Raw genomic sequence first — 18,593 nt, forward strand, 5'->3', positions numbered from 1 at the left:
TTGGTTGTCATTTAATATTTCATTCACAATATTTGCTCTTTTAAAGCATGAATAATCACACCCACACCAGGGTTAGGTGGGAATCCTTGGACAGTTTTTCTTGTTCATCTTAGAAGATAACTGACGCGGATTCCACTGTTTGGGGTGTTTTGTTTAAAAGGATACAAGTCAAGAATACTTGAGGATCCTAAGTCTTACCTTTCTTCAATTGTATTCAGGAAAAACAGCTACATCACCAAAAAGGAGGAGAAAAGAAAGCCAAGATCCATTACTACTTTTTAATTGTTTAACTTTATTACTGTTGCACCATTTATACAATTACATATAATTTCAATGCATCCATTGTACATTTTTTTTATTTTTTTATTTTTTTTTCCATTTTCCAATGGGTTGTGTGTTGGTGTCTGAGACACAAGATGGAAGAAAACTGGCGCTGCAGTGAACGCAGACTTTTTTTTTTTTCATTTCCACTGACCAATAAACAGAACTACAGGTGCACCCAACCACGGACATGCATTAACTCGTCATGAGAAATCTAGGTAGGCTAAGTATGATGAGAGAATGTTTGTCACTCCCAAAAATATCTGGAGAGGAAGAATGGAGGGTTGGCATTGAGATACATGTGGACAGGCTAAGTGGGCTCCGTCTGAAAGTTGGCATTCATCCACAAACGTTAAAAAAAAAATACCAAAAAATTAAGAAAAGGCTGTAAATTAATAAGGAAACACAGAAAATACTGCTTTCATAAAGATCTGATTGCCTTGGCACTGGCCCTGTGGGCAGAAGAATCAAACGCCTCCCTCCCCAGCTGCATCGCAGGAGAGATGCTGGGGTCTTTTAAGGATGGAGCTTAGGGGACAGCGGTTCAGGGTACAGATGATGTACTTTCAGACAATGATCTCTAAAATCCAGGACTGACTGCTCAAGTTGACTGAAGGTATATTAGATATTTCCCCACAAAAATACTATTTGGATTCTCCCCGCCCCCTCCCTCCCCTGATGGGACACATCCTCTTTATTTTTTTCTTTTCTTTTCTTTTCTTTTTTCTTTTTTAATCCCTTGGGCAATACATATCCTCACTTCCAATTTGAAACAAGTTAGTATAGGATAGAGAGACAGAGAGAGGACAGAGTGAGAGACAGAGAGAGCGTGAGACAGGTCGTTTGCGAGTGGCGTCGGTTCTGGCTAGGCTGTCCCGGTTGTTACTCTTTGACGGCCACGCTTTGCTCGGAGCTGGCGGCTGGTGCCTCGGCTTGGGGCTCGGCGGCGGGCGCGGCGGGCGCAGGGGCCTTGGCCGCAGAACTGGGCGCCTCGGAGGCGGCGGGCGTCTCCTTGGACGAGGGCGCAGGCTCCGCGCTGCTAGGTTTAGAGTCTGAAGCCGCCGGGGCCGCGTCGCTTTTCGCCTCGGGGCCGGCGGCGGGAGCCTCAGTCTTTTTGGCCTCGCCCTCCTCCTGGGCCGCGCCGTCGGCCGCGCCCGTGCTCTCAGCGCCCGCTTCGCCGGCCTTGGGGGCCTCGCCGCCGGCAGCGGGCCCGGGCGCGGCCGCCTCCTGCTCGGGCGCCGGCGCGGGCTCGGGCTGCTCCTCCGCGGCGCCCTCGCTCTTCTCGGGCTCGGCCTTGGGCGCCTCCTCCTTGGCCGCCGCCTTGTCGGCCTCCTTCTCCTCCGCCTTGGCCTCGCCGTCCGCCGCGTCCTTGGGCTTCTCCTCCGCGCTCTCCTTGACCTCAGTGGCGTCGGCGGCCGCCTGGGGTTCGCTCTCCTTCGTGGTCCCCTCCTCCTCGGTGCCCGCGCCTTCAGCCTTCTTGTCTTTGTCCTTGGCCTTCTCGTCGTTCACATTGTAGCCCTTCTTCTTCTTGCTCAGCTTGCCTCCCATCTTGGAGTTCTGCAAAGAAGCACAAGGGAAGACAAAGGGGAGTTAGGGTCAAAGTAGGCAAACGGGCAGGAGGCTTTCTGCAGAGCGAGGAGGGCGTCAAGGACCCCGGGCAAACGCACAGCGGGGAGCAGCCTGGACGCCACGGGCATTCTACCACAATTAGAAGTAACAAAGAACAAAGTAAAACCCCAGCTGCGAAGCCTGCAGGCCAGCAAGTGGGGGAGAGGGGTAAGGTGGGGGTAGATAAGAAGTGGTAATCAATAACCCGGCTGCAGCTGCCAATAGCGAGGACAGGTGGCATGGTATTGGTTTCTTATCTGTCTACTTATATCTGTCTCAGCATCCAGGAGGCTTGAACACCGCAGCACAAAATGGCAGGGACAGCCATTTTAGAACTACAATATCGCTGATTTTTTTTTAAACAACAAAACCCTGATAATTTACAAATAACTTCCTGGAGGAACTGCATAGCATAAATCACAAATCTCTCTTCCATTCTTTCTGGAAGCACATTTTTATAGTGTCATATGCCCATGAGAAATCACTGACATGTTGCCTCCTTCAGATAATGTAATTGTTTTTTATTAATGCAAGATGGCAAAACTTTTAAAGGCTAACATTCCACTGGCCCTGTAGTTCCCCACAAGAGGAGTCGGTGATGTGCACTGCGGGGTGGGGCAGAGGGGAGGTGGGGGCGTACAGGACAGAGTGGAAACTCCTCGTGAGCTCGCTGGGTTCTGCTCACTCTTGACAAGGCCCTGAGCTCTCTTCACCCAGCTACCCCCTCCCCCCATCCATTCAGATTAGAAAAAAGAGAGCTTTTTCTTCACTACACTTCTTGTAATCATGATTCACCATAGTGAAATAACCCACACTGTTTAAAAGTCAGGTGTGGGAAAGAGTACTATTCTTCAGTCAAAATTCCTCTCACCATTCTATGCTAATTTTCTGTCTGGGTTACCTTTAAGAGTTGGAGGAGACAGAAAAAAGAAACAAACACAAAGATGACTAACATACTCTTCCTAGTTTCAAGAAAGGTCTTTATTATGGCATCCAAGGATTGCTCTTACATTTCTTAAACTGGGAAGAAGAAATGGCTTAGAATCCTAACCCACTTCAAACAACTGGTCCTATTTTTGGTAGGACCAAATATATGTGATGAAACCACAATTAAAAACATTTTTACGGCCGGGTGGTGGTGGCGCACACCTTTAATCCCAGCACTTGGGAGGCAGAGGCAGGCGGATTTCTGAGTTCGAGGCCAGCCTGGTCTACAAAGTGAGTTCCAGGACAGCCAGGGCTAAACAGAGAAACCCTGTCTCAAAAAAAAAAAAAAAAAAAAAAAAAAAAAAAAAAAAAAAAAAAACATTTTTACCACGAAGCAATAAATGAAAACATTTGACTAATAAGTTAAGTTGTATACCACCTTCATCAAATACTTCATCAGTGGCTGATGACACACACAACTGGTAGCTCCTACACCCCACATTACGTTTGATGCACTGGGTTGAGATTTGCAAAATAGAAAACCTGGCAGGTCTACCTTTAGATTCTTCTCCCAACAATATAACAGAAACCCATACACCAACGTAGAAATTACAGCCTATGAGGCAAAGAGTAAATGTAGTCTCATTGTGAACAAAGAATGGAGTGCAGGGTTCTGACACCCACAGTATGAAATTCTATATAGCAATCCCCAGAGGTTTAAAGTCCTGTTGGTTTACAAACCTAAAATCTAAGTTACTAAAATTGTAGCACAGTTAAAGCCACATTCTATTCTTTGTTTTAAGCCCAGCTGTGATTCTTTTCTTGAAATTAAACAGACGAAATCAAGTTGTAAGTAAGAGAATGTGTCTCAATGAGGTCGATTTAAAACAAAAACACACACACACACAAACAGCTGATTTACCTGTGTGATATAAAGCAGAGTTCTGGGAGGAGGTTTATGAAATGCACTAGACTACCAGGAAAGCAGTGGTCTGGTTATTTCCCATGAGAATAAGAGTGAACCCCTACCCAGCACCCGGAGGAGGGGGTAAATTAAAGTTACAAATTAAAATCTAAGGTGTGGGAAACAGTCCTAATCCTACACCATCTATCTAAATTATTTAACCTTCTCTAGAACATCTTAAATGGCGCCAGTAGCCTCCTCCTTTTACTCAGAGGAAAACTGACTAGCTGAGCTCATGAGTTGTCCAATAAAACAAAGGTCAAACCCCAAAAGAATGTGTTAGTACAAGAAGCTCCACCTAGCAGATGAAGGGGGAACTCTACCCACCAAGAAGTTGATCTCGCAATGTAGCTCTAAGCCCAGGAACTTTACCTTCTGGGATTCTGAGACAGGACCTGACTCAGGCTACAGAAGAAACTTTGTAGCCACTCTCCTCTTTCTATTTGCTAGTGAAGTGCTTTTATCAGATGTTTAAGAAAAGAGAGCCAGCAAGGAACGCCAGCGTGGAATTGAATGAGTCGACTCTTTTCTATAACTGCTGTTTTTGAAGGAAATTATTTAATATAGAAAGTTGGAACACTTGAGTTTTTTTTTTTTTTTTTTTTTTAAAAGATACAAGGCTAGAGAGATGGCTTTACAACCCAGTACCTGCAATTCTGGCACTGGGAGGGTAGAGATTGGGATTACCTTGAGCGAGATAACTAGTCTGGACTTGTCAACCAGCTCTGGGTGCCATTGAGGGAACCTTTCTGGAAGAATATAGCAGAGAGTAAGCCAGGAAGACTCTGGACATTTACTTTGGGCCACTATACAAATGAGCAAACACTTGTGCACACACATTTGCAAACACACCATACATGTATACACATGAGAATGGTGGGGTGGAAGAAACAGCTATCTCTAGTGAAGAAGTAATCCATCTTGGAAGTTACTTGAACCTAATCCAAAGTGACATTCAAAGAGCTAAGCTTGCCTGTGTGTTTCCTCACACTTAGGATGTCCGCTAACAATGAGTGGGACCAGGAAAAGATGGGCAGATGTTGAATGCATGGACTGGAGTTCTGTGTGCTCATGAGGGCAAACAGTAGACTTCACCTCTGTTATTACCTCTGTTCATGAGGCTTTTGAAAAAAAAAATATATATATGCATATGTATGCATACATATAACACATACACATATATAAACATGTATATGTATACATATATACACACGTAAACACACATATACATATATATATGAGGTTTCAAAAACCCAGTCATTCCCAGTTAGTTTTCTTTCTCTGCCTCCTGCTTGTGAATGAAAATATAAACTCCCATCCACTGCTACAGTGTCCTGCCTCCCTCCCTGCCTGCCTACAGCCATGCTCCCTGCCATGATGGTCATGAACTCTAACCCTCTAGGAGCACAAGCCCCAAATTAAATGCTTTGTTTTATAAGCTGTCTTGGTCATATTGTATTATCACAGCAACAGAAAAGGAGCTAAGACTACCACCTTGGCAATTCATCCTCAGCACTTGGGTCTTCTTGAAACCGTTTTTCAGGGGTTTGGAACTTGCCAATTTGGCTGAAGTGGTAAATGGGGTACCAGGAGCCTCCTTTCTCCCCAGTGCTGGAAGGACAAACACGCCGCCATGCCTGGCTTTTACCTGGCTTCTGAGAAGGATTTGGGGTCCTAGTAACTGACCAAGTCATCTTCCCAGGCCCCTTTGTGACACATCTAACACCATGTCCCTTTAACAGTATCATGCCCAAGAAGGTACATAAAGAAAAGTCTTCCTAGCCAGAAAGCTCAGGTACGGTGATTTCTTTTTTTCCCTAAAAGCAACTGGAAAAAGTAAAAAATATTCTAAAAATCATGCTTCGGTTCCTCCTCTAAATCATATATGAGGACTCTTGGGGTGTCTTGAGATCTTATGGGAAAAAAATATTTATAACTAGTTTAATTTCATCAGGAGGAGAAATGTGATCATTTATATTAACACTACAGCAAGCCTAAATGATAAACTGGTGCTTGATCCTGAGAGTTTCAATAGGGAAATTTTATAGCTACAAAAAAAATGAATATTCACATAGATATTTATCTTTTATGTTTACTCAAAACGTTGGGAGATTATATGGGTGACATATAATTCAGAACTTATAATGGAGGCACTCTCACAGAGACAGTCTGAAATGTTTTTTGTAAGCCTTTATTGCTTTCTCTCCAGAAAGCCTGTCAGAAACCTAGAATATATACTCCTTAGCTATTCACATTACATAAGCTGTGCTTATTTTGTATACAATCCTCAGGACACAGTACGCCCCAATCAGCTCTGCGTAATTATCCCAGAAGCTCAGAAAGCCTCCCCAGGTCTTACAAACTACAGTATGATTTTTGTTGCTGACAAAACCCAGCTCATCTGGAGCAGACCTAAGCCAGTATATCAGTACAGCCAATTAAATTAAATTAAATTTTACTTTTCTCATCTTGGAAAATAAAGGTAGAAAGGCCAATCTCAAAGAACAATTAGGGGGAAAATTATTTAACTATAAACTTTTTCTTTAAGACTTGTGACATTCAGTATGAAGTTGGCTAAAAGTGCCAAGATCTAATAGTTGAAAATGATTATGAATCTGAACAGGGCATCTGTCTTCTGGGTCTCAAATTCCCTGACCAGTAAAGTGATGATGTTAAAAGTTTGCTCAGTCTTGGCATGGGAGGGGGCAGTATGAATGCTTATTGTACCATATAAAATGCTATTTAGGCTAAAAGTGTAACATTATAAAGTTCTATGTGCCTGTGATCACAAACCTAAGACCATTTTTCTCCCTTAAAAATTGGATTGACATCCACCTGTGTTGTTATGGTGACGAACTGCCTCTGGCATGGGATCAATATTTGTGACGTTTGTTAAAAACTAGAAATGAGAACACAGTCATTTTAGTCTATCCAAATAAAAAAGTTAAAACTTTATGAAACCTGGTCTAAATATTTGCCAAGGAATAGAATGTTTTAGGGATCTCAATTACATTTCAGAGATATTTTAGCACGGTGCGTCAGTTTATGAGTCAGAACGGGACTTCACTGAATACATCATAGATGAAGTCATAACTGTCAGAAAACACAGGTTTTAACAGCTTCCCTGGCACGTAGTTCTCAGTAGCACTCCAGTTATTTATAAGAGACAGCTGTGTCCCCTCACACTACTTTTGGTGTGTCCTTCTCCTACCATCCATGGTCTTACCCCGCAGGATTCCCGCTTTGCCAAGGGAAGGGACTTACCATAGCATGTGTCCTTTCTACTACATGCTGGTCATAGTCTTTGAAAACTATTTTAAGTAGAAGGATGGCTAATACAGTCCCACAAGTTAAGGAGTCACTCAGCTTAATGTTATGTGGAAATGTTAAGAGAAGGTAAAGTGGGAAGAGGTTTGGGGTCCTAATTTCTATAACGTATGCACCTAACTCTCTCCCCACCCCAAAAGAGGCAGTGACTGCTAACCTAATAGAAACAAAGAAATTCGAAACAAGTACAGAACTTACAGAGCTAAATAAACGAATTTCCTTTACCTACTCAGCTTCCTATGAGAACCATTTAAATATATAAGGTCAGTTTCCAATAATCTAAGAGGATCAAAGAAATCCATTTCCTGAATATAAAATACACTTGTAAAAAAAAAAAAAAAATAAGTCAACTCTTGTGAATGTAGGAACTATCATTCTACAGCCACTTCCTCTACCATGTCTTCCAGAACTGTCCATAGAGCAGACATTGTGTGCAGAGCCTCGGGAACACATGATCCATGCAAATAGAGCCCTTCTGTTTTCTCAAGCTGCTTCACAGGACGCTAACTCTGAAAGCTTCCCCACATATAGAAGCATATTGTCTCAACCAACAACTTCCTCCCAGGAAATCGCCAGTGGTGAAGAGAGTCACCTGGGTGGCACAACAGACATCCTTCTTCCTCGGTCCTAACCACAGACTCCAGGAACCTCAAAGCAACATAGAAAACTAGGGGACAATCGCATATGTAACCAGGGCCATCTTCCTGGGGGGGTTGGGGGGGCTTGATGGCATCCTGAATTCTGGGAAGAGAATAGGAAAAAAAAATCCCTCCAAAAATGCTAAGATATTACACCACAGGCCTAAGGCATAACATACACACAGTATTCTGTCCAGTTAATACCTCTGACCTTGGAAGAAACTGTATCTTCCGTTTTGATTCTAACTAAGCTCAGAAGCCTGGGGAATTATTTTCTAAGGGAAAAATATTTAGTTCATTTCTAAATACCCATGGCCTCTCTAATAGATTCAGGAATGATGGAATTGTCTACGAAATTCTTACCCACTGAATTTTTTTTTTTAAATGAAAGGATATTATTTCTATATTTCCTAAAGTAGAAAAGCTACATCAAAGGACACGTTACCATTTGACAGTCAGAAAAGAGCAGCGCTTTAGGGCTGAAAACACAACTCAAGTGGTAGAGCATATTGCAGAACCCACTGTGTGTGGTGGTACATGCCAATAATCCCAGCACCCGGAGTTTAGAATCAGGCACATTCAAGGCCAGCCTGGGATGGAGAAGACCGTGCCTAAGACAAAAATGTTTTTTAAAAAGTTTTTAAAGGATGACACTTTGTACAATTTTGTTGGGCATGTAAAAGCCGAGGATCTTGAAGAGCAGTTGTGGCTTTTAAAGCCATTGGTCTTGCTTTAAAAGAATAGCAAAGTCATGGTGGCCTGAAGCACAGTTAGGCCACAGATCCTTCACTCTGCCAAGAAAGCCAACAGGAGAGAAAGCCATTGGGAGGAAAGAATGGGAGAGAGCTGCTCATTCTGAGAGAAGCCAAGTCTCTAACTCTTCTGATGCTATCTTTGGAGGATGCTCTGCCCCACACCCAATCTGCTCTCATATTTTTACCTTACAGACACTAAAGTCACAGATTTATCCTAAAGACATTTTCAGAAGAACAGGAGCAAAAGCATGCAGCAGCAGAAGAGTTGAAGCCTTGGCTCCATTTTCAACAAAAGTAAAGGCCTTGGTATGGGGAACCAGGAGATCCAGCAGGACCTTGCCTCCTGTTCCAGTGGCCTTGGCCATTGAAACATTGCTTTGGTCAATGGAAACTCTGTGACCCAGTTTTAGGGGTAAGGAAACAGTGAGTGTATCCTTTTCAATAAGGTTCCTCAACCCCTACCAGTAAGTAGTAACCCGGTAAGATGCACAGCAGGTCTATTACCTGGACATTCTTTTGAGTTTCATCCAAAGGACTGCAACAGGGTTAAGGGCCAAGCTCAGCCGCTAAGTGCGCATGCTGACCAAGCATGAGGACCTAACTTCACATCCCCAGATCCCACCTGGAAAGCTGAGAATGGTTATATATGGGACTGTAATCCCAGCTCATCGGGGAGAGAAACAGGAGGATTTCTGGGGAGTACTGGGTTCCAGCAAAATTCCAGTGTCTCAAGGCAATAAGATGACGAGCGGTGAACTAGTGACATCTTCCACTGGCCACGTTGCCAGCACAGAGGCATATACACCTGCATAGAAATGCCTGTATACACCAGGTATGTGCAAGTTCTCTCTGTCTCTCTCTGTCTCTGTCTCTGTCTCTGTCTCTCTCTCTCTCTCTCACACACACACACACACACACACACAAATATAAGAGTTTCACAGCTTTATAAACAAAAGACCTACAGTCATATAGCATGTGACACGTCATAGCCCCACGTCCTGGGACAGTGGCTGCTCCACATGACGGCTACCATGGAACTTGTTCCTGTGGTTTTCTGAGTTTCCTGGAGCTGTTTTTTCCATGTTCTTTGACATAAAACACATTCATCGTTGTGCCTGCGTGTCAATGAGGGAGAATGGGAGAACTCTGGATTAAGTCAAGCAGTGAGGAGGAGAAACAGGAGCTGTATTAATTTTAACAAGCCTTCAGCCCTTTGAGAAAGGTCTAAATAATGCTATGCGCTGAAGCTTCCTCAAAGGCCCTTGGATTGACTTGGATTATCATCCCAGAGGGACGCAACTTGGCAGCATGCAAAACAGAGCGACACTTACACGTGGATGTCTTCCCAATTTGTGTTCTGAAGTGCGGGTCCTTGGCACGTGGATGAGCATGATTTGCGGTCACTCCCTTTTCACTCTAGCAGAGTTCCTTGGTCCTATTTCCACAGTGTAGGCTACCCAGTTTTTTGAGTGACTAAAGAACAGAACCCCCAGTTGGAGCACAGTCCCTCTTAAGAAAATGCCCAAGTGCATGAGGAGGCAAACCCAGGGCATTAGCTAACATTCACCATGTTATGCCCAACTCTATGTCTCATCAGCATGTTTTTATAGTAATACTACTCCATCGGTGAATATAGCTTTGTGACTTAATAAAGCTTGCTGTCGTGCAGTAACCAGCACACATTAACAGCACAAAAACAAGAAAATTGCTTCCGAACCTCTGTGTGATCCAAAGTCTGTGTCTATTACTTCACAGCTTATCTCTATTTGTGTCTTCTTCCTCTGCACTAATAACATCTAAGCAGTTCTTACATAAAAAGCTGCCAAACACTGCAAAGTCCCTATTTTGAAAATGCAGACTTGGATTAGTTAGCCACTTTAACCAGCATCAGCAGAATAGCATTCTTAAGTGTGACAGCAAACATTATTATGCAGCCCACTCCATATCTGCAGTAAAAACCCAATGAGGACATACAGCAGCCTGTTCGGAGACTAGAGGGTTATTTCTGGGTTGATTTCAAGATCATCATGTGGTACACACAAGAAGTAATCTTCTGATTGTGCTTCTATCTTATAATCAGTAGAAAATATGCCTGCCATGGAAGGATGCTAGGCACCAACCCTCCCTTCTTGACAAAGTTCAGTACATGCCTTTGGTATGATAACTACATCCTTGGACAAGAAATTGTCAACTCCATTAACTCAGAGCTGCAAAGCTAAGCAGTTTTAGATACCAGAAAAACCAGCTACTGACATTTTTGAAAGCAATATAAAGTTACAGTGGGCTCATGAGTTACATCTACTTATATATTTATCACAAGTTGGACTCATAACCACTAAGAATGGAAAAATCTAAGCTACTTGTCAAAGCTAGATGGGACTGGGTGTGGTGGTTTATGCATACCTATAATTCCTATGCTGGAGCAGCTGAGGCAGGAAGACTGAAAATTCAAGGACAATCTAGGCCACACAAGGATTTCTCTTACAAATAGTACAAACCACACACACACACACACACACACACACAAGCTAAAACACGCTGAGTGGGAGTCTCTCCTTACCTTAAAGAAAGAATTAACAGAGAATAAAGAAGCAAAGGGTGTTTTTACTAAGTATAAATAGAAGAAAATATCTAAAATAGTTTGTCAGGCCTACTAATTTCTATTTGGAAGAAATGATTGGTTCCTTTAATCTAAATGGTCAAAACTTTTGTTCTAAAAGAGAGAAATGAGGTAAAGACAATGTAGCCTTTGTGTCTGGGGGATTCTTAACAGTAACTGTTCCAGCACAGTGATTTGCTGTCAAGTTTCTTCAATGCCTGGTAAGAATCTCCATTATTAAACTTACTGTTTGTCACTGTCTGGTTCAGTCAAAGCATTTATTCAGCAGTTCTAACACCACTGCCATTTAGGGATGGCAATGTTCTCCATGGAGAGAGAGAACCGCATTAAGAGTTATCAACCTAGCTTAAGTTCCCAAGGCAAACCTTTAAAATACCATGAGTAAAAATTGAGAGAAAACATTTTTAAGACAATTTATTTTCTTGTCACCAAAAAATGGGCTCAGTATTATGAAAGCATATTGGAAGGAACTATTGGGAAGGAAGGAAGGGAGGAAGGAAAGAAGGAAGGAAGGAAGGAAAGGAGGGAGGGAGGGAAGGAGGGAAGAAAGAAAAAGACAAAAGGTATATCCCCCGAATGCGGATGCACACACTAATGCTTCCATAAACCCAAATTTGCCAAACAGTTGACCAAGATGAATTTTGTCTTCAAAAGTTCAGAAGTGTACAAGAACATAGAAAGCTTTTCCAGCACAAAGAACAACAGAATCCAAGTGAGCTCCCTGTTGTAAGTGCTGCATCCCAGGCCCGCTGTACAGAAGCATACTCAGAGTATTATAGCCCTAGGAATCAGAGACAGACAGACAGACAGACAGACAGACAGACAGACGGACGGACGGACAGAGAAAAAGAGAGCAGCATGCAGAGGAACCTGGGGAAATTAGTATGATCAAAATTTATTCTAAAAATATATGAACTCCTCAGAGTATTTGAAGCATATGGGTCTAAAACCTGATGGACAGTAAGCAGAGGAAGTGAATACAGTCTAGGGGAACAATATATAAACACCATGAGAGTGGAAAATGAAAAGACTGTTGAGGTCAGGGGAGCAAGGAACGCTTATTAACTAGAAACATCAAAATTACTTACATACATGACTTAGTCTCCCTAAGATAATGTTAATGGTTGATCTCTGTATACAACAATATACTACCTGTCCTACAAGGAAGAAATTATTACTAGTCCCACCTTCCCATGAGAAAATTGGGGATTGTAGGAGGTTAATAACTCACCCTCAGCCAGCAAACAACTAGTGGCTTGCAAAGCCGCAACTTGGCTCACCAGTGCAGCTCCTTAAGCAGAGGGCAAGTAGCCTTGAAGGATTAATAAGCTTTCAACTGGGAAAGCATGAGAAAATGCAAAGTGTTGGTGTCCCTGGGAACAAACAGGAAGTGCTCACTGAAAACTATCAGAAAATCCTTTGATATTCATGAAATAGCCAAGGACAGTCTTTTCCCAAGAATGGGAAACTGTAGACCAGAAAGATACAGGTGGCCTAATGAAAAAAAAAATGTAGGTTACCACAGAAGAGTCAACTGTGAAAACAAGTTAGAAAATAAAAGGCAGAGCTCAAGTATCAAGAGAATTTTAGGAAGTATCTCTGTGAAGACAGATGCTACGACTAGAACAGATTAGACAATTTGACCAGAGCAGAGATCTGTGGACTCCTGCCCCCTCCATGACCTTGCTACTGGGGAGCGGGAGAGGGAAATGCTTGCCTCTCAGGAAGGCCCAAATAATATCTGAGTGGCTTGTAAGGACCTCGCCTCAGTCAACACAAAGATCTGGGCAGAGTGATTCCAGAAATCCGGAGTATTGACAAGGCTGATTTCTGTATTGCAACAGGGATTTGGAAGGAATGAAAATAGACACGGGAATGTGGAATGAGGCAAAGAACAAAGAAGCTAGAGCAGAAAGATGATGTGCATCTAGACTAAGCTTGTTAAAGACAGACTTGCTCTTCAGAAGAGGAAGAGAAGCAAATCTAACTCTTAGGGTTGTTTCCTTGCTCAGCACTGCTCTCTTCCAGGTGAGTGTGGTGAGATATGAACTATTCCAAGCAAAATGCTTCTCCATAAGGTCTCTGAATAGTACGGTTGGCTCATAAGTCAAAAGAGATGGGGGTGGGGGTGGGGAGAGGGGGAGAAAGAGAGAGACGCCAGCAAGCATGTAGAGGAACCTGGGGAAATTAGTAGGATCAAAATTCATTCTAGAAATACACACTCCTCAGAGTGAGGAAGGAGCTTTATTTGAAGCACATTGAGCCTAAAACCTGATGGACAATAAGCAGCAAGCCTTCAGAGTTTTAGGTTTTCATCTAGCCAGTCTATCCTCTTTGGCTCCTTCATACTCCACACAGGATTTTTTTAAGTACTGGGAACAAAGGGGTGGGCATTTCACCAGCTGAAAGTCTGCACAACTGACCTAGTGACTGGCCGACCGTTACACTTGGGGAGGTTTTAATGGGACACAGTGGCCTACGAAGCTGTAAACAGACTCTTGGCATTCCCCCTGGTTTCATGAGCTTCTAAGATAAAGAAGCACCAAGCAAGAGTTGATGAATATATTCTCAACCAGGTCCAATAGGGCTTTATTCATTCAACCCCCTATTCTCCTTTATTACAAAACCTAATTCAGTCCTAGACAAACTTCCCCTGTAGTCATTTGTCATTTGTTTGCTCAGTCCCTTTATATTCTGTTATACTGCATTGAAAGTTTTTGCAGTCAAATGGACCTGAGTAATGCCCTAAAGCCCTCCTTCAATATTTATTCAAATATATCTGATGTCTGCAGAACAAAGGTTTTGTATTGTGTTTGTTTTATGATAGTTACTGTTCAATGGGAGCTTGATAAGTACTATAAAGTCACTGTACATAGGAACATGAAACTCTGACTATAAAATTCTAAGATGAAAAGAATCAATATGATGATGTTTACCAACTAAATTCTGCAAATCCTCCTTTCACATAGCAGTAGAAAAATAAGTGTGCTAAGCTACACTAGAGATTTCCATTCCAGTAAATGAAACATGACTAAGTCCCATGGCAGCAAACTGTCACCATGATCCATGGTGACATTAACAATAAGCATACAGACATCCTGCAGACAATAATGTCGTGATTTCCCCACTTTAAGTAACTGTGTGCACAATAGAGAGGTCAGTTTTCAAACTGTACCTCCTCTAACTGATCCTACATGTCTTTACCCATAAGAGCCTGAGCTGGTTATTGTGCTGATGCTATGAACCTGACAGGTGAGGCTTCTCTTGGAATGCAAAGGTTGCCTGACTACAGACACTACTCAGAGCCCCCCAGTAAAACATCCTGCCACATGCTGCAAGCACTCATGAATTATGCATTTTCATCCATCGTAAGATTTGTTTTTAGAGTCCATCATGGCCTCTGGTTGTTATTTATTTGCACTTAATGGGTGGTCCTTTCAAAAGCACTGGCTGCAGCATCCTCACACAGGATTCTCTATGAATCACCTGCGCTTTCCAGTCAATACGGTAAGTGAACCGCAACCAACTACCTCAGGAAATGGAAGCTGCTGAGATCATTTCTAAGCCACATTTCCCTTCCAAAGACTCAGGAAAGCAATACACGCCTTATTACCACAACAAATTTAGAACTCTCAAAGAGAATCCAAAATAAAGTGTAGGGGGAAATAACTGATAGCAGCTGAGGTATATTTTTTTTTTTTTTGCTGTTTATTAGTGGACTAGACAGAGCGCAATGGGCTTCAAGCCATGACAGTTTCTCTTCCTGGTAGCTGCCTGACAAAGAAAGAAGGTCCACAGACACTAGGAATAGCTACAACTTATTTCCAGGCATGCCTAACCCCAAATATAAACAGATGAGTCACACATTTTATGACTGCCTAAACTTGCACTAGGTTTTTATTTTAATGTATTCTTTTTTTCTACAATCAACAAATATAGTATGTCCAGCCTTAAAATCACTTTTCCAGTTTTAATCACTGTCACACACACACAAAATTCTAGAATCCTTTATACCTATTCTTATTCAACTAAACAAAGAATGTGTTTTTCCTTGGTGTCTTGCTTAACACAAAGAAGTGCACAATGAACGTTTCCTACGTTAATAAAGGAATGAAAAAGTCACTAGGCAAATGATACATGGTAGGTCTACATCTAGGAAACTGTAAAGCTGAGTTCAGATGACACAGTACAACATCAGTGCCTGGTCATTGGGTTCCTCCTGACAGTTGATATGCCACCCCAGGATTTCTCCCTCCGTGATCCTCCCTCCGTGAGCTCATTCTCCTCCACAGTTTTACCTTCCTCGGGTCTGAGCCTCCAAGCTACCTAATGAGACACTCAAGGAAGAAATGCTCCAGCATGCGGTAAGATTTCAACAGAAATGACGATATTGCTTCTCACCCAGGAAATCCCGAAGGAGATCCTTTGGTCCTGAGCACAGCACATATTTGACACCCAGTACCACTTTCTGAGTGGATGAATGGGAATGGATTCTAACCTGAATTCAATATTAGACTATCCCCTTCAAACTCTCTTGCTTTGCCAACCACTTTAACAGGAACTGTCCAACAATTCTGAGACTGGCATATACCACAATCATTGAAGAGCTTGTAAAAACAAAGGAGGGTGGTGGTGTCCAGGGACTTCTCAGGAGATTAACTAGATGGCCTGACCTAGCTCCTAAGAATCTATTTCTTCATCGGTATACCATATAGAACTAGCACATGGTCAAGGGTACACACTGAACAGTCCACACGTGAAGTGTAAGAGGCCTAAGACTCTTGTGTGTCAACTCTACTTCCTGAAGCATGAAAAGAGAACTAGTAAGATTGCTGTAGCCATAAAGAAAATTAAAAGTAAATAAGGAAAACAGAAAGCCAGGAATCCTAGCCTTGTCTAGCCTGGAAATGATGAGGTTACATAGAACGTAGGGGTCTTTGTCCCACTGAGACATCATCAGTTCACAGGACACGGTGTCTAGACTGCCTTTGAGTTCTTTTGGCAAGCAGAGCTACACATTACAGTTACTAGTCCAAAACTTCTCCAGCAACCAGCATCCCCTATCCCCTGCTCACCTCTGCTCTCTTGCAAAACTCCTCAGTGAGTGCCATACAGACAAAATGCAGCATCCTTTGCTGAGAAATGCCCCAGACAATGGTGCAGAGAAACCCCTGCACACACGCACCAGGACTTAGGCAGGCTCTTGTCCAGCTGCCACGCCCACCCCCACCCCAGGAACCTTGTACTTAATCGTGGAGAACACCGGACAGGACAGGTGCTATTTGGTTTTGAATGCTCTCTCATTACATAAGGCTAGGCTTGATTGTTGTTCAAGATCTGCAGACTGAGCTAGGAGACAACAATACTGTTCTCAGAGGCATCCACTTTATGTAATTAGAGTTCATGTTTCAGTAAACGGGTTTTTCTCTTTGGGCTCAAACAGAACCTTAATGGCTTGAACTCTGACCCACTATACTCAGTAGAGGGGGAAAAAAGGCATGTGGGGTTTGACATCAGCAGATCTCGACTAGCTATAGGGCCTGGGGCAGGAAGCCTCTGCAAAGCCAAGCTTGCCTGAAGAGGAGGGTCAGCAGGTCATTACTGCATTCTCTGCAGGAAAGGGATGAAATCATCTCTTGACACACACAGTAGGTCTCCACTCCATTTTTGTTTACACTCTCCTACCTGAAACAAGGTCTCTCCGGTATTTACATGTAACAGAGTCAACCTGAAACTCAAGTTACCCTTAAAAACCCAGCATGAAATAGCAATGAGACAATTGCCATGTTCACGATGGAGAGACAAGAGAACGTTGACTCAATTATCATAAAACAATAAGCTTCCTGAATGCTAGGATCCTAGGTCAGACATGGCAAGGATGCAGTCTACTGTGTACGCCTTACTGTGTAAGGGCGGGCAATGCAAACAAACCTTACAACGATGAAAACAGACAATCCACACCAGTAAAGAATGAATAAAACCCAGGACACCAAATGGCTGAGTCCAGCAGACTTAGGAAAATGCCCCCAGGGAGCGAGCAAGAGCAGAGATCCCATTTAATGTACCCTTAGAAGCCAGTGTGCTTTCCATCGTTCTCCATCGTTCTTACTTCAGGCTGGATGAGGGGGCTGTGGCAAAGAGCGTGGAGCTAAACACCGCACTCTCTTCTGCTCACTTCACCTGCTATGAGGTTGAGTCACAGTTTTCAAATCAAACTATTTTTTCCACAAAAATATTTTATTTTCCATCCAAGGGTGTAAAGCCATATGCTCAAGCTCAACGTCTGAAAAGAACTGACAGAAACATGTCATCAACCTGAGCAGAATCCAGGACGAATCTCAGGCATCACGATTTTGCTCTTATAGCTTTAGAAAAAGCAAGGGAACCAATTGACCTTGGAGGCCACATGTCTCCCAGGATGGCGTTCAACCTCCTGGATCCTAAAGGTCAACATTGTTAGCATTCTGTCTAAACTCCACCCCCAAATTACCTGGCAACAGCCAGGTATGCTCCTCCCTACAGTTACCTGGCAACAGCCAGATAGGCCTGACCCACTAAAAGGGGCTGCTTGCCCCCTCCTCCCTCTTGCTCCCCGTCTCCTTCCATTCCTTTCCCCCCTTTTTTATGTACTCACGGCCATGGCCAGCCTCTACTTCTCTACTCTCTCTGCCCTTCTCTGCCTCTACTACCTTCTTAACTCCCCTCTATCTGCCCTGAATAAACTCTATTCTATACTATACCGTTGAATGGCTGGTCCCTCAGGGGGAAGGGATGCCTTGGCATGGGCCCACCGAGGCAACCCCATCCCCCACAACTCACCACACCCCCATAGAACATATCTTATACCTCTCTATACTTCTATAAACACATCAAACAGAACATGGACTCACCACAATAATGGCACTGTTCAGGCTGAATAGGTCACTTTTGACTGCCCAGGGTTGGCTATTGCAATTGCAGTATAAATGTCTAGAATTGCACCTCTTAGCTCAATACCTTGGTCTTCATAAAAATATGTAATAATAATATGTGTGTCTAATGAGAATGACTAATAGGCTCAAATCCACCTACTAACTCGTTTCAGAAATGATGCAAACATCTCGACTCCCATCTGTTACTCATGGGAAAACAAGATCAACTCCGACTTCCCCTAGACACTTACTGCCTATGTCACAGAAAAACTCTGCCTTTTGAAAGGACCAAAGGGAACACCAAAAAGGTCAGCCTAAGAGTTAAAGTCAGGTAAAGCTGCTTAAGCAATTTTAACAAATCAATGACAGGTAGAAAATTGAATTATTTTGCAAGAACTAGAGCAGAAAATTACATAGTGAAGGTTTCCTAATTCTCTCTTTAAAATAGTGAGACACAAATGTTCGACATCCTTAGTCATCAGGGAAATGCAAATCAAAACAACCCTGAGATTTCACCTCACA

The 18,593-nt window shown here is 43.0% G+C and overlaps 1 protein-coding gene across 1 annotated transcript in view; it reads right to left on the minus strand.

The window, feature by feature from the left end:
• Positions 1 to 272: 272 nt before the first annotated feature.
• Basp1 (brain abundant membrane attached signal protein 1) overlaps positions 273 to 18,593 on the minus strand; it is a 52,300-nt gene continuing 33,979 nt past the window's right edge. The window contains exon 2 of the mRNA XM_031360520.1: positions 273 to 1,878. Coding sequence (XP_031216380.1) covers positions 1,204 to 1,869 — 666 coding nt within the window. The 5' untranslated portion in view covers positions 1,870 to 1,878 and the 3' untranslated portion in view covers positions 273 to 1,203. The remainder of the gene's footprint in view (positions 1,879 to 18,593) is intronic.

The sequence above is a fragment of the Mastomys coucha genome, unplaced genomic scaffold, assembly GCF_008632895.1.
Source record: "Mastomys coucha isolate ucsf_1 unplaced genomic scaffold, UCSF_Mcou_1 pScaffold8, whole genome shotgun sequence".
Classification (NCBI taxonomy): domain Eukaryota; kingdom Metazoa; phylum Chordata; class Mammalia; order Rodentia; family Muridae; genus Mastomys; species Mastomys coucha.